The 24,247-nt window shown below is 42.5% G+C and overlaps 1 protein-coding gene across 1 annotated transcript; it reads left to right on the forward strand.

The window, feature by feature from the left end:
* plcg2 (phospholipase C, gamma 2) lies at nucleotides 1-23,244 on the forward strand. Its single transcript, XM_046306188.1, has 32 exons — nucleotides 1-162; nucleotides 6,788-6,985; nucleotides 7,162-7,311; nucleotides 7,473-7,566; nucleotides 7,677-7,724; nucleotides 7,861-7,945; nucleotides 8,642-8,722; nucleotides 9,074-9,117; nucleotides 9,252-9,324; nucleotides 9,466-9,567; nucleotides 9,661-9,779; nucleotides 13,983-14,068; nucleotides 14,189-14,306; nucleotides 14,447-14,615; nucleotides 15,994-16,089; nucleotides 16,290-16,370; nucleotides 16,510-16,679; nucleotides 16,774-16,974; nucleotides 17,092-17,392; nucleotides 17,572-17,640; nucleotides 17,791-17,900; nucleotides 17,983-18,079; nucleotides 18,229-18,295; nucleotides 18,678-18,853; nucleotides 19,579-19,681; nucleotides 19,931-20,134; nucleotides 21,523-21,662; nucleotides 21,779-21,890; nucleotides 22,020-22,187; nucleotides 22,268-22,356; nucleotides 22,445-22,641; nucleotides 22,801-23,244. Exons 2-32 carry the CDS (start codon nucleotides 6,796-6,798, stop codon nucleotides 22,841-22,843), a joined length of 3,783 nt encoding a protein of 1,260 aa, XP_046162144.1. The 5' UTR covers nucleotides 1-162; nucleotides 6,788-6,795; the 3' UTR covers nucleotides 22,844-23,244.
* The last annotated feature ends 1,003 nt before the right edge of the window (nucleotides 23,245-24,247 follow it).

Raw genomic sequence — 24,247 nt, forward strand, 5'->3', positions numbered from 1 at the left:
TACTTCCTTATACACATAGAATTGAGGAACTGACCATTTCGCGGCTGGGTTAGGACTGTTTGAAAGACTGTATAATTTTTAGAATCTCAAGCCTAAAAACCATGAATTAATTTATACAAGAGGCTACTTTACAGCTATAACATTGACTGTTTCATTTATTGGGTAAGTCTTAAAATTTTTCCGTTTTTTGTGGGTGTGCAAATGTAGAGCAAAGTGAGAGCAGAGTGACAATGGGGAAATCCGCTTTTAGTTTCAAGTGGAGCGTTGATGGTGATGGATCTTCTGCGCCCATAATGGTCTGTGGCAGGGGTCTTGTGGGGTGTGATTGTGTGAACCTTCCTAATATAATTTTTAGTCTAGACAGAACACCTGTTGTGCATCCAAATGTCGATCTAATTTTCCCCAATCCATTCGAATATGCATTTCCAAAGAACCCGTTATGTTATAGACCCTACATTCATTTTAACACTTGTAGTAACTGTCCAGCAAACGGTATCTATTTTCATGATAATTAAATTGTGGATAGCAAAACACCATTAACCTAAAAAAGTGGGGATTTGAATCTATTATGTGCCTAATGTAACCAGGGCTACTTTACATCATGTTTGACATACCTGTATTGCATTGTCTCTCATATGGTACATCAAGACCTGGGGAGTGCCACAGTGTTGATTGGTTTCACATTTGGTTTACGCTACACTGGATACATCTTTTACAGAAGGAAGTAGGGGACCATCAGTTACGCTTATAATTTATGTGTGTGTTATTGACTATGTTCTTGTGGTGTATCAGGAAACTAATTTGTGTACATTTTGTGGATAGCCCTTTAAGGGGACGGCACCGGTTGAGAGCAAAGGTTTCCTCAGGAAAGATATTGAAATAGTTCTGGGTTAATACTTCACTTCTCTCTCTGGGTCCATCCATCCACTGCGCCTGCTGCTCATTTGCAATGTAAATAATGAGTGCTACATGGAATCAGGTCTGACACACTCATATAATATTACCCCTCAGTATTCATGCACAAAGGTTGCTTCCATTTGTACACAACCACCATACCATGAAGCCTAAAAACGTAGAGGTGCAAATAACTTTCCCTCCCTCACACTCAGAGACCGCCGGGTTAACAGAAAAAAGAAAAAGATTGGTTGTTTAATGTTGTGGTTTGGAAAGTAGACCACATAGCTGTTCGAGCTGTTGCTCTTGGTTGAAATGTACGGTGCATTCGGAAAGTATTCAGACCCCTTCCTTTTTTCCACATTTTGTTACATTACAGCCTTATTCTAAAATGGATTTAAAAAATAAATAAATCCTCATCAATCTACACACAATACACCATCATGACAAAGCAGGTTTTTTGAAATTTTTTCAAATTTATTAAAAAGATGAAACAGAAATACCTTATTTACATGAGACTCAAAATTGAGCTCAGGTGCATCCTGTTTCCATTGATCGTCCTTGAGATGTTTCTACAACTTGATTGGAATCTGTCTGTGGTACATTCAATTGATTGGACATGATTTAGAAAGTCACACACTTGTCTATATAAGGTCCCACAGTTGAAAGTGCATGTCAGAGCAAAAACCAAGCCATGAGGTCAAAGGAATTGTCCGTAGAGCTCAGCGAAAGGATTGTGTCGAGGCACAGATCTGGAGAAGGGTACCAAAACATTGAAGGTCAACAAGAGCGCACTGACCTCCATCATTCTTAAATGGAGAAGTTTGGAACCATCAAGACTTTTCCTAGAGCTGGCCGCCCGGCCAAACTGAGCAATCGGGGGAGGTGACCAAGAATCCAACGGTCACTCTGACAGAGCTCCAGAGTTCCTCTGTGGAGATGGGAGAACCTTCCAGAAGGACAACCATCTCTGCAGCACTCCACCAATCAGGCCTTTATTTATGGTAGTGGCCAGATGGAAGCCACTTCTCAGTAAATGGCACATGACAGCCTGCTTGGAGTTTGCCAAAAGGCACCGAAAGGACTCTCAGACCTTGAGAAGCAAGATTCTCTCATCTGATGAAACAAAGATTGAACACTTTGGCCTGAATGCCAAGCATCACGTCTGGAGGAAACCAGGCACAATCCCTACAGTGAAGCATGGTTGTGGCAGCGTCAGGGACTGGGAGACTAGTCAGGATCGAGGGAAAGATGAGCAGAGTACAGAGAGATCCTTGAAGAAAACCTCCTCCAGAGAGCTCAGGACCTCAGACTGGGCCAAGGTTCACCTTCCAACAGGACAACAACCCTAAGCACACAGCCAAGACAATGCAGGAGTGGCTTCTCTGAATCTCCTCGAGCGGCGAGAGACCTGAAAATATCTGTGCAGCGACACTCCCCATCCAACCTGACAGAGCTTGAGAGGCTCTGCAGAGAAGAATGGGAGAAACTCCCCAAATACAGGTGTGCCAAGCTTGTAGCGTCATACCCAAGAAGACTTGAGGTTGTAATCTCTGTCAAATGTGCTTCAACAAAGTACTGAGTAAAGGGTCTGAATACTTATGTAAATGTGATATTTCTGTTTTTTTATACATGTGCAAAAATGTTTAAAAAAAAGTTTTTACTTTGTCATTATGGGGTATTGTGTCTAGATTTGATGAGGGAAAAAACAATTTAATACATTTTAGAATAGGGCTGTAACAGCATTTTGAAATAAGTAAAGGGGTCTCGAGTACTTTCTGAATGCACTGTAGGTGTATTGATTAAACCTCTACAGGTTTAATCAACGCATGTTTTTCTTTCAAATGGTATCAATAATATGCATGTCCTTGCTTCAGGTCCTAAACTACTGTCAGGCAGATTTTAGGTGAAAATTGAAAGGCACAAGAGGCAGTGCTGTATCATGAATACAGTCACAGGTAACACAGTTGGGTCATTCCTACGGACTTTCAGAAAAACATATTAGTTAAGCTCCGGCAATTATATATATTTTTTAATGTACATATTCCAACCTGTTAGGTGCATAATTCTAACAGGTCAGAACCTAACAGCATGGACATTTGGAGCCTAAATTAGCCAGAGCTCTGTGAGTGAGAAAGAGAAGAGAGAATTTAATGTTCATATCTCTACCATAAGCCACCTCCAACATAATTTGAAAGAATTTGGCAGTACGTCCAACTGACCTCACAAATGCAGACCAAATATATGGCGTGGTGTGGGCGAGCAGTTTGCTGATGTCAACATTGTGAACAGAGTTCCCCATGGTGGCAGTGGGGTTATGGTATGGGCAGGCATAAGCTACTGACAATGAACACAATTGTGTTGTATCGATGGCAATTTGAGTTCATAGAGATACTGTAACGAGTCCCATTGACTTGCCATTGTCGTACCTTTTTTTAAGGTATCTGTGACCAACAGATGCATATCTTTATTTCCAGAGGTGAAATCCATAGATTAGGACCTAATTTATTTATTTCAATTGACTGATTTCACTAACTGTAACTCAGTAAATTCTTTGAAATTGTTGCATGTTGCATTTATATTTTTGCTTGGTACAGTATATTTTTTTACAGTTGAACCATTGTTTTCCAACCAAAGAAATTATGACATTTCCTGAATGTGGTGTCATTTTAGAAAGGGGTGGTTTTCTTAAATGGAGAATTACAACAAACTAACAGGATGGAAAGTGATATCAGGGACACACAGAACATCTTAAATTAAATAACAATAAATACGATAATCATAAAAACAATATTATGATGATAGAGAATTTAGCTAGGACTATAAAAATAATTAAGAAAGATAATAAAAAATGTATTATTTTAAGCCTTATATTTGTCATGGAGGTTGAGGAATAACAACTGGGACCTAGCAATAATGCCGACATTCACAGAATTTTCTTTCTACAAAATGCATAGAATTCCCTTTCAAGATCAATATTTTTATGCTTTTAGGGTAAATTACACTTTATCGTATATTTAAAGCCATTTGGAATCCACATTTTACACAAAATAAGAAGTGATATATCCTGGGGACAGATAAGGCACTGCACAGTTGGAATGACCCAGTCAACCCATTTACCTGTGGCTGTATTCATGATACAGCATTGCCTCAGTGTGCCTTATTACTTTTTTATACAAAGATTGGGTCTAATCCTGGATGCTGATTGGTTAAAACCACAATCCAGCACGTGTCTATTCCACAAGTTATCATCGGCTAGCTGTGATGTTGAAATGCCTATTTAAACTGTTCAATCTCACTGCACAATCCACTGTCTCATCAACCCAGCCAGGCAATTTATAAACTTGATCTCCACTATAAAAAGCATCTAGACATTATCTCCCATTTCCTTTAGACTACCATTTGGTTTTCAACTGCAGAGATTTGTATAAACCCTGTCTGTCTCTGACATTTGCAACATTGTTTCAATATTGAAATTCGATCTCCACTGTCCCATAGAAATGAATGTGTCGGGATGAGGCAGACAGCTTTTCTCAGCCAGTCGAAATCATGAATCAGCTGGCATTATTTTTATGGATATATACAAATAAATATCAATAGAAAACAGGTAAAACTAGCTTCAGTTTGAAGTGATTGTGTTAGCTGTGTTGTTGGCTCGCTCCTCTGAACAATAGTGTCCTGACGAGAGAGCACATTTTTAATGCCAGATGAAATCGTACATCATTAGCTCATTGTTATGGATGTATCCAAATAAATGTCACTAGAAAACAGCTTAAACACATGCAAATGCAGCTATTTTTCTGTTGGCTGCACTGTTTGACGTGACTGTAAGTTAGCCGTAGTTGGCTAGCTAGCGAGCAAGAGATAAGAACGTTGCCAGCAAGTTGGGCAATGGAACATTTAGAGAGAACGACTGGGTCGCGTCCATAGATACAAAATTATTTTTATGAAAATATGTCAATGCTTATTTGAATATGTTGGTAACCCGTTGTTTAAAAGCCCTCAAAGCTGGTGTTTGGAGGGTATATATCGACTTTGTCTCAGGCCTATCAACCCTTTGTGCCAATATATCCTCCAAACACCGGTTTCTCTGGCATTATCACTTAAATACAGTGGTGTAAAAATACTTTTAAGTACTGAAGTCGTTTTTTGGGGTATCTGTACTTTACTATTTATATTTTTGACTACTTTTACTTCACTACATTCCTAAGGAAAATGATGTACTTTTTACTCCCAAAATTTTCCCTGACACCCAAAAGTACTAGTTACAATCTGAATGCTTAGCAGTACAGGAAAAATATCAAATACACACACTTATCAAGAGAACGTCCCTGGTCATCCCTACTGCGTCTGATCTGGTGTACTCACTAAATGCACTACATAAATGCTTCCCTTGTAAATTATGTTGGAGTGTACCCTTGGCTGTCAAAAAAAGTTATAAAAAAGGAAATTGTGCTGTCAGGTTTGCTAAATATAAAGATTTGATGTATAGTATTTACTTTTACTTTGTACTTTTACTCAAGTAAGACAATTGAGTGTTTTTTCCACCACTGTACATTTAAAATCTGATACTTTTAGACTTTTACTCAAGTAATATCTTACTGGGTTACTTTCACTTTTACTTGAGTCATTTTATATTAAGGTACCTTTACTTTTACTCAAGTATGACAATTGAGTACTTTTTCCATCTCTGCTTAAATATAACTGTTACCAACATATTAAAATAACAATGAATGACATATTTTCATTAAAACATTATTTTGATAAGTCAATTAATACAAATGTCATTCTTCCACCAGAAGATAGGCTATAGTCCGGACAAAAATCTGGTTGTTAGTTATTTTGTTCATGTTGCTAAAGGACCCAACCCAGTCATTAATAATTGTTGGTTAGTAGCTATGTGAAAGGACTGGTCGTCAGTTCTTAACAAACGGGTTGCTTTCCAGGCTGGAAAGTTTTCTTGTCACTTGCTAGGTAGCAAGCCAAGTTCAGCTAACTCCGTGACGTCATACATTGAACCTGCATTACAATACACGAGCTGCATTTCCGTTTGTTTGAGCTTTTTTCTATTGGCATTTACTTGTATATGTCCATGATAATGACGTTGATGCGGGATTTCGACTGGCTCAGGAAAAGTTGTCTCGTCTGGGCACATTTTACTTTATGTATGGTAGTACTAGAGATTGAAATTCACAAGTGAAACATTGTTTCCGATGTTGAACAGACAGACCAGACCGCAAGGTTTATATTAACCCCCTCTGTACCAAAGTACATGCTAGGCTGGAAGCAAAGGGAAACAATTTGAGATTAGATAAATAAATATATGAGATAAATATAAGACATGATTCGGACACCAACTTGAACATGATATTCTTATGGAGGCACAGTGATAATTTTCAGATAGAAATGTTAGCAGACATCGGTGTGTCTGTTTCCCGCCAAAACAGCATGGCTTGGAATACTGCTCCTCCAATCAGCATCCAGGTTCCAAACAACCAGTTTTATAATTTAAAATAAATAAGCTAATATACAATGCAAAGTAGAGTTGTTATACGTTTCATTTCTGTTATCAAGCAAATAAAATAAAATATGTTTCCATGTTATAAACATAGACATTCCTAAAAAGTCATCAATGCAAATGAACATAATATACTGCCACTGTACACTATGCACCTCCTGAAATATTTAAAGTGGTCAAATAAAAGCATGCTTTATAACTGTGCAGGCCTGTAGTTACTTCCTCGTCCTTTGTTTGACATGATGAATCCATGAATCTTGAAACAGCTTTATGGAGAGGCTATGAGGTAGGGGTTTAATGAGTCACTGAACAAAACCGTGGACCTAGTGACCCATTGCATCCCTACTATAAGTAGAGTATGGGTCCATTCCACAGGGCCAGAAATGGCGGGGCCGGGGCGAAGCCAGCAGGGAGAGCTGACGGAGTACAAGAAGAGTCTGATCAAGAGGGACCTGGAGATGGGCATCGTCATGACCGTGTTCCGCCAGAAGGTAGAGCGCCTTACTGTGCAGGTCATCATGGAGACCAGGCAGGTGGCCTGGACCCGAACAGCAGACAAGAATGATGGTGTCTGTGAGTAAACCTGAATCTAAGTCTAACTCAAATCCCAACCCTAACACTGAAACAATGAGAAGAGAAGGGCTGTGAGTACATTAAGAGATGTGGTGTGTGGATAGGGTGTGTGAGGGAAAGTTTAAAAGCTGTTGAGTATGTGAGAGAGTGAGTAACAATGATGAGTACGGTTTCAGTGGATCTGTCTGAGATACGGGAGATTCGCCCAGGGAGGAACTCAAAAGACTTTGAGAGGTTCAGAGATGGCAGGGACAAACATGATGACAATACCTGCTTCACCATCTTCTATGGGTCCCAATTTGTTCTTAACACCATAAGCCTTGGCGGTAAGTGTGTGTGGGAGGGTGCAGAGTATGTCCACTTTTCTGTGTTTATTTGATGCCATACAACCACATTTTGTTGATGATAGCCTACTGATTAAATATGGATGGTTTATCTTAGGCTATATTGGATAATATAGCTTGTAATAGTCTGTGTTGATTGACAGCTGACACTGTGGATGACGCGGATAAATGGCTGACAGGCCTGGAGTTACTGAGACAGGAGACACTGGTGGCCCCCACACCAGACATCATAGAGAGGTGAACACACACACACGTGAAAAGACCGCAAACCTAAACCCATATACTGTACACACACATTATATGGACGATAACTGACAATTACGGAGCATATTTTTTGTTGTTTCCAGCTGGTTGAGGAAACAGATGTATTCTATCAATCAAACTAAAAAGAACCGGTAAGAACAGTTTCAACACTCAAACATTTATTTAATCCTCTACTTAATTATACCACTTTTTGTGCCAAATTCCCATTCTGCCCCTTTAGTAATTTCCACAATTCAATCCATTGTTCTTTTAATTTGTTCTCCTCAGCATCACCTTGAAGGAGGTGAAGTCTCTTCTGCCACAGCTCAACTACAAGGTCCCCGGCACACGTTCCCTGAAGGAAAAGTTCTCGGTACTCATCCCCTTTTCATCCCTATTCACACCCTCATCCTCACTGCTGCCAAAACTTTAATGAGTTGTAGAACCAAGGAGCTGAAGTTGCCCTCCCTCCTTGGCCAGATAAAAACTTGGGCAGTATAATTAATTCTATTCATGAGTTATTTTAGATGATAATAAGTGGTCTTGGGCACTCAAGTGATTTATCAATTGTAATAGAATTGAAGTATGTATGTAATAAAATTAATTGTAGTATTCTGAACCAAGGGCACTACAGACCCGGGTTTGATACCAGGCTGTGTCACAGCCGGCCGTGACCGGGAGACCCATGAGGCGGCTCACAATTGGCCCAGTGTCGTCCGAGTTAGGGGAGGGTTTGGCGGCCAGGATTTCCTTGTCCCATCACGCTCTAGCAACTCCTTGTGGTGGGCCGGGCGCCTGCAAGCTGACACCGACACATTGGTGCGGCTTCCTTCCGGGTTAAGCGAGCAGTGTGTCAAGAAGCAGTGAGGCTTGGCAGGGTCATGTTTCGGAGGACGCATGGCTCTTGATCTTCGCCTCTCCCGAGTCTGTAGGGGAGTTGCAGCAATGGGACAAGACTGTAACTACCAATTGGATATCACAAATTTGGGGAGAAAAAGGGGGTAAACAAATAACAAATATAAAAAAGTATTCTGAACCAAACATTGTCCATCTCCCTCTTTTGTTCCAGGAAATTGGAGCAAGGAAAGATGTCTTGAACTTTGAGCAGTTTCATAAATTCTACAATATTCTAATGTTTGATCAGAAAGATGTGAGTCATAATTTTACTGCACTACTACACTCTCTAAGTAGAAAATTACCGATAATTTAACTTCTCTTACAGTATGTATTGATATGTGTGTTCACATCGGAAGTGTTAGCTAGCATATCACATTTTGCATGTTAATGACACTGGCTGTCAACCAGTGTGTGTGTGTGTGTGTGTGTGTGTGTGTGTGTGTGTGTGTGTGTGTGTGTGTGTGTGTGTGTGTGTGTGTGTGTGTGTGTGTGTGTGTGTGTGTGTGTGTGTGTGTGTGTGTGTGTGTGTGTGTGTGTGTGTGTGTGTGTGTGTGTGAGAGACTGTGTATTGACTTGTAACTGGTGTGTGGATATGTTTCATCAGATTCTCGAGGAGTTCAAAAGGGAGTCATGTGCTTTCATCATGGGGTGGGTCTTTCTCTTTCATTGAAAGTTGTAGTTCAACAATCACAAATAATCATTTACTCAGCTTTATTATACTGGTAAACTTGAATTCTTGTTGACGGTATGTTGGTGGGTGATGTGGTTTTTCCCTACTGTAGTAGTACAGATAAACCTGATGCCTCTGCAGTTCTTCTCCATGATTTCCAACGATTTCTTCTGTACCAGCAGAAGGTATGATTAAGCTATCTATCAATTATGAAATTGGTAAAACTGGGTCTGTTTCTGTCAGTGTTTAACCTGCTACCTGTTATCATTACCTTTATTGTAATTTGTATCTATATTTTCCTCACTCTCTACGTTTCTCCTTCTCAGGAGTCATGGGCCAATGACCTGAACCAGGTTCGAGAGCTGATGACCACCTTTATAGATGACACCATGAGGAAGACCAACGATCCAGAGTTTACCGTCAGCGAGGTGGGACACAGTGGTTGATGTGTGTGTGAATGGGGAGTGGAGAACGATGTTTTATGTTTGTCAAAGCGCTCTCTCTCTCTTCTCTCACTTTAGTTCCTCAGTTTCCTCTTCTCTAAGGAGAACTCGATTTGGGATGAGAAATACTCAGAGATGTGCAACCTGGATATGAACAACCCATTGTCCCACTACTGGATCAATTCCTCACACAACACGTCAGTACCGCCACATAACACAAAAATACAACACAGCACTATGAAATGAACACTACTTAACTTTTTAAAATTAAATATATTGATGCAATGCGTTAAAAAAAGGGTCAAGGTGCTGCTTTTTAGACCGATTTGCCTCATGACAACTCCCGTATAATTTCGCTGTCCATCAAATCGGAGTGCTGCTGCAGGCTCTTTGCACGTCTTGACCAATCAGATTTGCGGAAATCGCAGGTCGCGTGGGCGGGGCGCAAAGCACAACGCTCAAAGCGGGATCTCCAATTTCCTCCTGTATTTACTAAGCAACCGTGATAGCACATCACTCCCAATAGACACGAGCAAAGCTTACATAAATGCAGCAGCCTTTAGAGCTAAACATTACCGATAAGACTTGCTGTATTGCATGGAAACGAGACTATTTTTCAGTCTGATCAATTGTAGGCTACTAACAACAGCAGCTGAATAGTCTAGCCCAGGGGTGTCAAACATACGGCCCGCGGGCCGGAACCGGCCCCCAAGGAGGTTCGATCAGGCCCGCAGGATAATTTGAAAGTGGAAAAAATGCATAAAAGACATGGAATTAATATTTTTAATTCGCTGCAATTCATGGATTATCCGCTAAGGGGCGCACTCTTTCCATCAGAGTAGAAGACAAGCCGCATCACTGAGACAGACTGAAAACAGCAGACGGTATCAATGCGCCATCTGCTGCTTGTTACGACGTTGTTAATACCTTGGTCTCTACCTCTCCGCTACACCCTCATTAGCCAAAATGTCGTTATCCAAACGGAGAAAAGTAGATAAGGAGTGTAGAATTTTCAAAGAAAAATGGACCACGTCCTATTTATTTACAGAGATGCACGGAAAACCTTTGTGCTTGGTGTGTTTGCAACAAGTTTCGGTATTGAAGGAATATAATATTCGACGCCACTACGAGACTCATCACAGCGAAAAATATGACGGCTTGCAAGGACAACTGAGAAGAGATAAGATTAACGAATTGCTGGCGGGTCTGAGGAAACAGCAGTCAACTTTCATCCAGAGCCGAGAAGTCAGTGAAGCAGCGGTAAAAGCCAGCTACCTAATTGCTAGCGAAATAGCATTAGCATCGAAGCCGTATTCCGACGGTGACTTTGTTAAACGATGCATGATGAAGGCGGCTGAACTTGTATGTCCCGAGAAGCGACAAGCTTTTGCCAATATTAGCCTGACGAGGAATACTATAGCAGAGAGGATTTCGGAACTATCGGCAGATTTAGACAGTCAATTGAAACAGAGAGTCAAGTCATTTATTGCATTTTCCGTGGCAATTGACGAGAGCACTGACATCACAGACGTGGCCCAACTGGCCATATTTATTCGAGGAGTTGATGAGACATTGACTGTTACTGAAGAGTTTCTTAAGTTGGTGCCAATGATGGACACCACAACAGCCGAGGACATTTTCGGCTCTGTCGTTGCTGCATTGGACAGAGTTGGAGTGGACTGGTCCCGCGCTGTCAGCCTGGCTATAGACGGCGCGCCATCCATGGTCGGAAAGAAAGCAGGTGTTGCGACAAAGTTCAAAGACAAAGTACAAGCCCTTAATGGAGGAGATCGTTTCTGGACATTTCACTGTATTTTGCACCAGGAGGCATTGTGTTGCAAGTCGCTGAAAATGGACCACGTCATGGAGGTGGTTGTTCGCACTGTAAATTTCATCCGGTCCAGAGGTCTGAACCATCGTCAGTTTGACAAACTTCTCAGCGACAGCAACATTACCCACAGCCTGCCATACCACACTGAAGTGAGATGGTTAAGCCGAGGCGCTGTGCTGAGGCATTTCTTTGATCTACGAGAGGAAATCGGACAGTTCATGGAGAAAAAGGAAAACCGGTGTTGGAATTACAATCTCAGGAATGGCTACGGGACCTTGCATTCTTGGTTGATATTACTGAACACTTGAACAATCTGAACAAAATGTTGCAAGGCCGCAAAAAGTTGTCACACAGTTTTCTGACAACATACATGCATTTAAGTTGAAGCTGACTTTGTGGGAGATGCAACTGGCAAATGGCAACCCTGCTCATTTCCCTGTCTGAGAGATGTGTGTGTGACCAGACCTGATGCGGACATGAAACGGTACAAAGACAAAATTGCAGGACTACTGCGGGAGTTTGAGAAACGTTTTCAGGTATTTGGTGAACTTGAGACAGAATTTTCAGTTTTTCGCTCACCTTTCACAGTTAAAGCTTCTGATCTGCCGGTCGAAATTCAGCTAGAGATAATTGATTTGCAGTGTGATGCAGATTTGAAGGGCAAATTTGCCTCTGTAGGTCTGGACAGATTTTATCAGTATCTACTAACAGGGTACCCCAAATTAACAGCCCTGGCTGCTAAAAGTTTGTGCATGTTTGGGACAACCTACCTTTGTGAACAAATTTTCTCAGTGATGAATATCAATAAAACAAAAATGCGTTCAAGGCTCACAAACAAGCACTTAAATGACATTCTGAAAGTGACAGCTAGTCAGGACATGACACCTGGTGTTGATGCACTTGTACAGGCCAAAAGATGCCAAGTTTCAGGTACAAATACAAGTCCAGACTAGACTAACACCTTTAAAATGCTGCCTTAGATTCTGTTTGCATTGAAAGAATACAGCTCTGTGAAGATGAATCCTTACTGTGGTGATTTAAAAAATGTGCACTTTAATGTTAGTCAGCAGCTTCAAAACAAAAGTTGTGTGATGGAATTCTACTGTTCATACAACTCCATAAATTTTCAGTATGTATTGTATGTGTATGTATGTTTCATGTATGAAGTTTACAGATTTACAGGACAGGCGAACACTTTCTTCATTACACATTTAAAATCACTCTCCTTAGTTTGTAAGGTGTACGCAGGGATTACATTTAGATTTTATATGCGTATGTGTAAGTGGTTTAAAAATTCCTTTCTTTAAAAGTCTCATTTAATCTTAAAGTGCATTACTATATTTTTCAGTACCAATTAAAGTTTTGTGCCTTTGTACAATCAGTGGGATCAGTTGCAATGCATATTTGTGAATGATAAAAGTAAATTGCACATTTGTCTAAGGAAATATGAGGTGTTTCATGAAATGTTTTGTAAAAGGATAGTTCATTAAATTTCAATATTTTCCTAATGTTCTTGTGCTTCTTTACACCAAAACAAAGGAAAGACATGATATTTTGGTTATTTATAGCAGAGTATGGTATAATTTTAATGGTCCGGCCCACTTGACATCTCCCTAGGCCGTATGTGGCCCACGATGCGAAATGAGTTTGACACCCCTGGTCTAGCCTATGTGCTCTTGTCACTCTGGCCAGGGTAAACAAAAAGGAAACATGTATTTACAGCCCATTTGTTTGTGAGAAAATTTGAATGGGATAAAATGCCGTTTATATTCAAACTTGGTCTGACTAGGCTACCTAGACTTTGTCAAGCCAAAACTGGAATTAATCAATAGGCCTAAACACAATAGCTGACATAGACTGTGAGTACATGTTTTATTAGGCGGACAATTGCATAGGGCAGAACTACGATGCAAACCTGCATAAAGCAAGCTCAGCCCAGTTAGTTTTATTGTCCAATCATGTTGCTTTCTCCGTGTCTGTGCATAGGAAACACCTCTAGTCCTTAAAATATAATGAATATGAACAATTAATCCTCAATAATCAAGTTATTGTCCAAATGATCCAATTATTAGCTGGCTGCTGCTACTACAGTTAGCTAGTAACGTTAGCAAACCTGTTGTTGACTTTTTGGAGCGAAAAAAATAATGCCTATTGCTAGCAACTTGATTTTCCAGAGTGGTTTGGTTAAATAAAATATAATTAATATGAACAAGTACAGGGTTGAGGCAATTTGATAGGATTTTCATCCTCACCAAGACCAGGAGTTTTTCCATAATAAAAAAAAACGTGACTTGATTAGAAAAACTATTTTCCTATCATAGCCCATATTAATTTTTTTACAACAGATTAATCACATTATACCGTATACGGTCTGGAGTTTTACCTGGTTAGTTTACCACATCAGGAAAAGCTACGGCCCCAGAATGTTTTTTTCACCAGACCACTCTGGGATCTGTGGTGCCACCTCTGAATAGGCTATGACTCATATTATAATAAACACACAAATGCTCTTTATGATTTGTTTGCATGTTGTATTTCTTGTTATGATGCTGTTATGTGTTTCCATCAGGTACTTGACTGGAGACCAGCTGCGGAGCGAGTCGTCCACCGAGGCCTACGTTCGTTGCCTGCGTCTGGGATGCCGCTGTGTTGAGTGTTAGTTGTACACCTTAAACCTCACTGAAACAGTCCCGACATATTTTACTTTGCCCTCGTTACATTATCCATTTACTTCTATAGTTGGGAAGGATTATTTTGTGTTGTGTGGCCCTGTAGTGGACTGCTGGGAAGGGCCAGGTGAGCCCATCATATACCATGGCTGGACCAGGACCACCAAGATCAAGTTTGAGGACGTGGTGAAGGCCATCAATGACCATGCCTTTGTCACATCTGAGTGAGTCTGAATCTGTCTGAGAAAACTCACCCAAACTAATAAACATACCCACACCTGAGGTGCTTTACAACTGAGGATTGTAAATGTTTCTAGAACATTCTGCCTGTGTTGTCTGAGCATTGTGGTGCTGTTGTTGTCAGATACCCTGTGGTTCTCTCCATTGAGGAGCACTGTCCAGTAGAGCAGCAGAGGCAGATGGCTCGTATCTTCAGAGAGGTATTCCAGGACAAGCTGCTGATGGAGCCTGTGGAGCTGATGGCTGAACAGCTGCCATCCCCCACACAGCTCAAGGGCAAGATCATCCTCAAGGTGAGGGCCAGCCCAGAGGATACAATGGGGGTGGTGGTATGATATCATCCTCAAGGTGAGGGCCAGCCCAGAGGATACAATGGGGGTGGTGGTATGATATCATCCTCAAGGTGAGGGCCAGCCCAGAGGATACAATGGGGGTGGTGGTATGATATCATCCTCAAGGTGAGGGCCATCCCAGAGGATACAATGGGGGTGGTGGTATGATATCATCCTAAAGGTGAGGGCCATCCCAGAGGATACAATGGGGGTGGTGGTATGATATCATCCTCAAGGTGAGGGCCATCCCAGAGGATACAATGGGGGTGGTGGTATGATATCATCCTCAAGGTGAGGGCCAGCCCAGAGGATACAATGGGGGTGGTGGTATGATATCATCCTAAAGGTGAGGGCCATCCCAGAGGATACAATGGGGGTGGTGGTATGATATCATCCTCAAGGTGAGGGCCAGCCCAGAGGATACAATGGGGGTGGTGGTATGATATCATCCTCAAGGTGAGGGCCAGCCCAGAGGATACAATGGGGATGGTGGTATGATATCATCCTCAAGGTGAGGGCCAGCCCAGAGGATACAATGGGGATGGTGGTATGATATCATCCTCAAGGTGAGGGCCAGCCCAGAGGATACAATGGGGGTGGTGGTATGATATCATCCTCAAGGTGAGGGCCAGCCCAGAGGATACAATGGGGATGGTGGTATGATATCATCCTCAAGGTGAGGGCCAGCCCAGAGGATACAATGGGGATGGTGGTATGATATCATCCTCAAGGTGAGGGCCAGCCCAGAGGATACAATGGGGATGGTGGTATGATATCATCCTCAAGGTGAGGGCCAGCCCAGAGGATACAATGGGGGTGGTGGTATGATATCATCCTCAAGGTGAGGGCCAGCCCAGAGGATACAATGGGGATGGTGGTATGATATCATCCTAAAGGTGAGGACCAGCCCAGAGGATACAATGGGGGTGGTGGTATGATATCATCCTCAAGGTGAGGGCCATCCCAGAGGATACAATGGGGGTGGTGGTATGATATCATCCTCAAGGTGAGGGCCAGCCCAGAGGATACAATGGGGGTGGTGGTATGATATCATCCTCAAGGTGAGGGCCAGCCCAGAGGATACAATGGGGGTGGTGGTATGATATCATCCTAAAGGTGAGGGCCAGCCCAGAGGATACAATGGGGATGGTGGTGGGAGGGAATAATGTGAAGAATTGGGTCACAGGGCAAAACAGTTTCCGATATAGTATATGGTACAGCATGTTATAGTAAAGTGATTCATCATCATGATATGATGGGCATTTCAGATGACAGTCAGTTATTACCTGCGTGGTGGGTCTGTGGTGGTCCAACACCCCTCCCCTCCTCTCCCCTACAGCACAAGAAACTGAGTGTGGAGGGAGGCATCAGCGGAAAGGACTTCCGGAAGGGAGAGAAGCAAGGAGACCTGCATATCTGGGATCCAGTGGACCAGGTAACTTAGAGACCACCTGTCCTGTTAACATGATATGGTTCCAAGCTAGTTCCTTAGAAGTCTGTAGGCCTATTTGGTTCAGGAAGTGTGTTGTATATTATTGTATTTGTTTCATAGTCATAGCATTGTTAGTGTATATTGTGTTGTGATGGTTGCCGTTGTCAACAATTCTGACATTGTGCCTGTTTGTCTGCCTGTAGCGATGGAACAAGCACTACTGTGTGATTTCAGATGACACACTCTATTACGCAGAGGAGGAGGAGGAGGATGAGCTCAGGAAGGTAAACAACAGAGAATAGTTAATTTATAATTGTAGGAGAAACAAATGATCATTGTCACCGTATTTAATTATTACATAATTATGACTGTTTTTTACCGCCCTGCCTTCCTGCCTGCCGTCCCCCTCCCTCTATGCTGTAGTCCCCAGAGCTCCACACGTCTGAGCCTTGGTTCCATGGGAGGATGAGTGAAGGGAGGCAGACAGCAGAGAGGCTGCTTCAGGAGTTCTGTGCTGAGTCGGGAGGCAGGGATGGCACCTTCCTGGTCCGAGAAAGTGACACTTTTGTGACAGACTTCACCCTCTCGTTCTGGTACGCCAGCTTGTCTTCAGCTCTACTGCTAGTACGTGTCCAGTGTTTAGATCTCTGCTGTGCTGATGCCTGTTTTCGGTGTGTTATACTGTAGGCGCAGTGGGAGGGTCCAGCACTGTCGTATCCGCTCTGGCTCAGAGGGAGGACATACTTTCTACTTCCTGACTGACAACTTGCACTTCCCCAGTGTGTACTCACTGATTCAGCACTATCGCGACATGCCCCTCCGCTGCCACGACTTTGACCTGCGCCTCACTGAGGCTGTGCCTCGACCCAACCCACACCTACTGGAAGGGTGAGTTACATAGGGTCATCTGACATAGAGTATGTCTGAAATTAAACATGCACACAGGTACGCAAGAATGCACACACTTAACACATAGATTATCTCTCTGTGTGCTGTGGTGGTCAGGTGGTTCTATAGTAACCTGAGCAGAGGGGAGGCAGAGGACTATCTGTTGAGAATCCCCCGGGACGGAGCCTTCCTCATCAGACAGAGAGAGGAGAGCGACTCCTACGCTATCACCTTCAGAGGTGATGGCAAGGTGAAGCACTGTCGGATCCAGAAGGATGGCTCTATGTATGTGCTGGGAACCACCACTGAGTTTGAGAGCCTGGTGGAGCTGGTCAACTACTTCCGTAAGAAGCCTCTGTATCGCAAGATCAAACTACGCTACCCTGTCACACTGGAACTTGTCAGCCGCTTCAGCACGGTAAGAGAGAGGGACGGGAGAGACTGGAGGCAGAAAAGAGAGGATGGGAGAGAGATATAATGGGGATGAGAGGAGGGCAGAGGGTGGGAGAAGAGGGGGCAGAGACTGGACGGCTGGGGGAGGAAAGGTTAAGTAGAGTATGTTTACTGATAAGTGTTTTCAATGGTTTGTCTATGTAGGAGACAGACTGCGCCTCACTCTATGATATTAAGATGTATGTGGAGCCAAATGAAATCGAGCCGTCACTGGTATGTTCACATATTATGTTGACTTGTTTCACTTCATTGAAATTATGTTTATAGATTTTCTCAGGCAATGTCAATGTAGTGTGTGTATCTATATTTGTATGTGTATTAATGTATGTACCTGTTGATGTACTGTATGTTTAACCCCATCAGCCGAAGAGTACTGTTAAAGCTCTGTACGACTACAGACCCATGAGACCGGATGAACTGAACTTCTGCAAGGGGGCTCTGATCCACAGTGTGTCCAAAGACAGCGATGGATGGTGAGGCCTCAGAACACAGACACACAATTTGATCTCAGGTCAGATTAGGAACATACTAACCTCTCTCTGCTGCTCCCTATAGGTGGAAAGGGGACTATGGAGGAAAGCTGCAGCTATTTTTCCCTGCCAACTATGTTGAGGAAGTGTCCAACAATATCAAAGCTGAGTCACAGGATCAGGTAGGAGGAGTGATCAGTATTTTGCATGTTATTACTGTATTACTGGTGTGGGGTCAGTCTGTCAATGACATTGTGCATTTGTGCTGTATATTTCTTGTGTGGTAAGAGTGCATTTTTAGAGATCTACAGTGTACACATTTGTCTCACAGGTCATGGAGGACAATCCTCTGGGGGATATGTGTAAAGGAGTTGTTGACATTTCCAAGTGTAACGTTGGTGAGTACAGTCATTTTGTTACATCTGTTTTACATGCTGTCCAAACACAGATAATCTATATCAGAAACATGCTATCTTCACATGATTAACACACTAAATAACAAACCCCCCCGTCCTTCCACGCAGCACATGCTCATTAGATCGACTGCTCTTAAAACATACCCCATATCAACAGCACACACAACTACATACATTTCTAAATGGATCGTTTTAGACCACGACACCATACACAGGATAAATATACAATTGACGGTACATAACGTGTAGACACAGTCTAGTCCTGTACCCAAACACAACAGTGTATTATATATACAGTACATTCCACATAATAAATATTTGACATTCTCTTCCCCATGCTCCCTCCATCCCGCTCTCTTCTCAGTGAGATCTGCAAAGAATGGGAAGTCCCATGTCATGACACTTCAGATGAGTGATTATGACAGTAAGATTCATTTTGACTTTGCGGCAGAGTCACTGGAAGATCTGTTTGAGTGGTACCAGGTGGCCTGGGACATCACCCAGAGAGAGATCACCAAGCAGCACAACAAGCAGTTAGAGGCTAGTATCATGATATAATTCCATTTATAAACTGAGTGGTTCGAGCCCTGAATGCTGATTGGCTGACAGCCGTGGTATATCACGGTTATGACAACAACAAAACATTTACTGCACAAATTAACAAGTTTACAATAGCAATAAGGCACATCGGGGTTTGTGGTATATGGCCAATATACCACGGCTAAGGGCTGTGTCCAGGCACCCCGCGATACGTCGTGCATAAGAACAGCCCTTAACTATGGTATATTGGCCCTATATCACAACCCTTCGTGCCTTATTTCTTAAATAACCCAACGACATCTATACGTAAGAGGCTAGTATGATATCTTTATATCTACCACTCCAAAGATGAATAGCCCAGCGTATATTGTGATGTCATGCTGAGAGGAAGCTGCTACACAGCCAAGGCGTCTTTAGTGATATCATACTGATAAATCAAATCAAATTGTATTTTTCACATGCGTAGAATACAACAAATTTACCTTGAAATGCTTGAAATGCTTACTAACAAGCCCTTAACCAACAATGCAGTTTTCAGAAAATAGAGTTATTTACTAAATAAAATATCAATAATGAGGCTATATACAGGGGGTACCAGTACTGAGTCAATGTGCGGGGCACAGATTAGGGACAGGAAGCTGTCTTCAATGATGTCATGCTGACAGGAAGCTGTCTTCAGTGATGTCACGCTGACAGGAAGCTGCTGTGTGTTTTCTGTCCTCCAGATCAAGCAGCAGGAGGAGGTGGAGAAGAGTGAAGAGGTTGCCATGGAGATGTCTGACCTGGTGGTGTACTGCCAGCCTCGCAGCAAGGAGAAGGACCGCTTTGGTACGATCCCCAGCCCTACCACCCTTAACACCCACATAAGGCATTCATTCATCCTATGACATGCACTGCAATACACATTAGAGATTTCAACTGTGTGTTTTCAAATTAAATTCAATCCATCCTTTTCTCACACTCATATTATTACTACCAGAATGTCACCCTCCACCACAGTCAGATGTGGTAGACTCTCTCCTCTCAGTATTGTTCTGATCAAACTTAGTCTGCTCATTACCAATCATGCCCCCACAGTGAACTACTGCTACAAAGAGATCCGCTCCTTTGTGGAGAACAAGATCCCGGCCAAGAACAAAACTCCAGACTTCCTGAAGTACAACCGCAAGTCCCTGAGCCGCACCTACCCCAAGGGCCAACGTGTAGACTCATCAAACTACGACCCTTACCCTCTGTGGGCCTGTGGCTGCCACATGGTGGCGCTCAACTTCCAGACTGCAGGTGGGTTTGATGAGCATGTGTTAAAGATGGACAGATTTTCATTCCCCCTCCATGTGCCCAGTGGTGTAAAGTACTTAAGTAAAACTACTTTAAAGTACTACTTAAGTAGTTTTTTTGGGTATCAGTACTTTACTTTACTATTTATATTTTTGACTACTTTTGCTTTTACTTCACTACATTCCTTAAGAAAATAATGTATTTTTTACTCCATGCATTTTCCCTGATACCCAAAAGTACTCTTAACATTTTGAATGCTTAGCAGAACAGAAAATGGTCCAGTTCACACATATCATCCCTACTGCCTCTGATCTGGCAGACTCACAAAATACAAATGCTTCATTTGTAAATTATGTCTTAGTGTTGGAGTGTGCCCCTGGCTATCCGTACATTTTTTAAAATAAGAAAATTGTGCCCACTGGTTTGCTTAATATAAGGAATTTTAAAGGATTCATACTTTTACTTTTGATACTTAAGAGGTTTTAAAGTATATTTAAAACCAAATACTTTTCCTCATGTAGTATTTTCCTGGGTGGCTTTCACTTTTCACTCCTTTCCTATTAAGGTATCTATACTTTTACTCAAGTTTGACGATTCAATACTTTTTCCACGTGCCCTTGGCAGAGTAAGACACTTAACATTTTAGGACAACTTATGTGCATACATTTTTATACTTTTTAAGTACTGATCCCACAACCCAGGTGTTGCAAGAACCATGTTTTACCAACTGAGCTACACTAATTTGCACCAGAGACTCTACTACTATCATTTACATTTACATTTAAGTCATTTAGCAGACGCTCTTATCCAGAGCGACTTACAAATTGGTGCATTCACCTTAAGACATCCAGTAGAACAGTCACTTTACAATAGTGCATCTAAATCTTAAAGGGGGGGGGGGTGAGAAGGATTACTTATCCTATCCTAGGTATTCCTTAAAGAGGTGGGGTTTCAGGTGTCTCCGGAAGGTGGTGATTGACTCCGCTGTCCTGGCGTCGTGAGGGAGTTTGTTCCACCATTGGGGGGGCCAGGGCAGCGAACAGTTTTGACTGGGCTGAGCGGGAACTGTACTTCCTCAGTGGTAGGGAGGCGAGCAGGCCAGAGGTGGATGAACGCAGTGCCCTTGTTTGGGTGTAGGGCCTGATCAGAGCCTGGAGGTACCAAGGTGCCGTTCCCCTCACAGCTCCGTAGGCAAGCACCATGGTCTTGTAGCAGATGCGAGCTTCAACTGGAAGCCAGTGGAGAGAGCGGAGGAGCGGGGCTGATCTTGTCGAACAACACATTTCACTGCACCTATTCAGTGTATGTGACAACAAAAAAATATGTTCACAGGGATTAGGAAATTGCTTGCTCGGTGTCCAAGTGATGTTCATGTTTGTTTATGTCCCCAGATAAGTACACTCAACTCAACAGTGCCCTCTTCAGCCTTAACGGACATACAGGCTACGTGCTACAGCCAGAGATGATGCGCTCAGACAGCTATGATCCACATTTGGAGAAGAGGAAAGTCAAGTTCACCCTTACTGTCAGGGTATGGTTCTGCTCATTGTCCAATTGTATTTATTTACACTGACATTTCCCTGCTAATCTTTCATATGGTAAACTGGTTACTGTTGAGCACTGAGTTTGCTGTGCTTCCCCCTGTAGGTGATTGCTGCCAGACACCTGCCTAAGCCAGGCCGTAGCATTGCTAGCCCTTTTGTAGAGACGGAGCTGTGTGGACACACAGAAGATAACAAGTTTAAGACCGTCGTCTATCGTAAGGAGTGGGAGTGGATAGAATTACATTCTTTCCACAATGCCGTCCAGCTAATTAAAGAATATCAGCGTGTGTGTGTGTTGTTTTAAAGATGAAAGGATGTTGGTAATGTGGCTTATATTTGTTCAGGTGACAATGGGCTGAACCCGGTGTGGAAGGCTCCTCCAGAGCCGGTGACGTTCCCAGTCCATGAGCCAGAGCTCACCTTCCTGCGCTTTGTGGTGAATGAGGAGGACATGTTCTCAGACCCTAACTTCCTGGCTCAGGCTACCTTCCCTGTGAAGGGCATCCGCTCAGGTAGGACACACAACCACTAATATGTGGTCCATGAACCCTTAAGCCCCTCATTTACACACTTCTACACTGTTTCATCTTAGGGTACCGTTCTGTTCCTCTGAAAAATGGCTTCAATGAGAGCATAGAGCTGGCGTCTTTACTGGTCTACATCGATGTGCAGCAGGTGGAGGTGAGACACGCTGCATGTTGACAGCCTTTGGTGTTAGTGGTGGTGTTTGTGCATCTGGATGGTGAGCCTGTGTCTGTCTGCTAATCAGAAAGCAGAGGAGGAGCTGTACTCGTCGTCCAACCAACTGCGGAGGCGGCAGGCTGAGATAAACAACGAGATCTTCCTGTACGACACCCACACCAGCCTGCAGCGTTCTGCCCCCCCACAGCTCCGTGACGACCTCATGAGGGAGTTCAGCACCAATGAGACACAGTTACAGAAGATCCAAGATACCTGCAAACAGAAGTAAGCCGGAGTTGTGCTCTATTCAAATCAACGTTTATTGGTTGTGTACACAGATCTGCAGATGTTATCACAGGTGCAGCGAAATGCTTATATGAAAATAATAATAAAAATTGTGAACAGAAATGTCATGATACATTCATTTCACTTATCTGGTCCTAGGATAAAGGAAAAGAAAATCAACAACAGTAAATTTTATTCCTGAGGGCAGCTCATCCTGAGCCTGCGTGGTTGCATCCCGAACTTCAGTCTTACAAAGCCAAGGCCAACAGAGAGAAAATGTGTGATGTGTTTAACATTTGCATAATTTTGGGTGTTAATGGGTTATTAAGATGAACAGTGAAAGGTGCACTTAGCAGCGTCATGCTGATCATTTCTCTGGAGTTTTTGAGGAATACATTAAGTCATGTTACCAGTGTATTGATTGTTTCTTTTTTGTTTTCAACAAATGCATTCTTTAACTACTGATATTGTAGACATACAGGGCTATTTGCAGGTGAAACTGTGGCTTAGAGCACATGTTGCTTTGATAATCCTTCTGTTTATATTTTATTTTATGGTTCCTCTGCGTAATTTCAGTCAATAAAACATGACCTCTTCTGCTGACTATCTTCGCTTCATTTGATCAGATTAAACTACGGCATTTGAAAACAGTGAAACTTACACAGAACCTATAAATAACTATGCAGCACTCACATTTTAAACATATTCACAGACAGTTTATTTTGATTGAAATGATTTCACATCATAGTATTTTATTTTCCCGTAGAAGGTCTTGTTTTTGTATTACAACAGCCACAGAGCAGTAGTAACACAGCTGTAGAAGCAGATAACGCAGATGAGAGGAAATGAGGGGAACAGAAATCTAGTTTATGTCCATCACTGCATTAGCAGGGGTGCTACAGCAGCAGGCGCCCCGCTGTCAACCACATTAAGACTCAAGCCGCGGTCACAATTCAAATTATAGAAATCTTTACAAATTCAGAAAAGAGTACAGGTTGTAATATGACCTCTGAAAAGAGAGGAATGAGGAGAGAAGAGAGTTAGAGGAGACATAAACCAAAGCAAATTGAGCTCCACAGGAAAGTGATATAACAAATGGATTAGTTTGTCACAATTTCCTCTCCAGTACTAAAACCCTCCACATTCCAACCTCTGTCTCCCTCTTTAGCCAGCTGCAGATATACATTTCAATGTTAAAAACTAGAGGAACATCAGGGCTACAAAAGAAATCCTCAGGTCAGGTTCCCTCATACATACTGTTCATATCATTACACACAGTATGTCACCAGTGTACAACTGGTACAGTAACCAGTACACTCACTGACATACATACATACTATGTTCATATCATTACACACAGTATGTCACCAGTGTACAACCGGTACAGTAACCAGTACACTCACTGACATACATACATACATACATACTATGTTCATATCATTACACAGTATTTTGTGCACGAGCTAATGTGTCCAGCAATACAAAAGGTCTGTAATCACACACCAAGGTGATTAAATCGCTGGTTTATGACATGTACTGCTTATCATTGAGCTTCGATCAGAACATTGTGGTAACCCATGGACAAAGGGTGTAGGTCGACTTCAGA

The sequence above is a fragment of the Oncorhynchus gorbuscha genome, linkage group LG02 (genome assembly GCF_021184085.1).
Source record: "Oncorhynchus gorbuscha isolate QuinsamMale2020 ecotype Even-year linkage group LG02, OgorEven_v1.0, whole genome shotgun sequence".
Classification (NCBI taxonomy): Eukaryota; Metazoa; Chordata; class Actinopteri; order Salmoniformes; family Salmonidae; genus Oncorhynchus; species Oncorhynchus gorbuscha.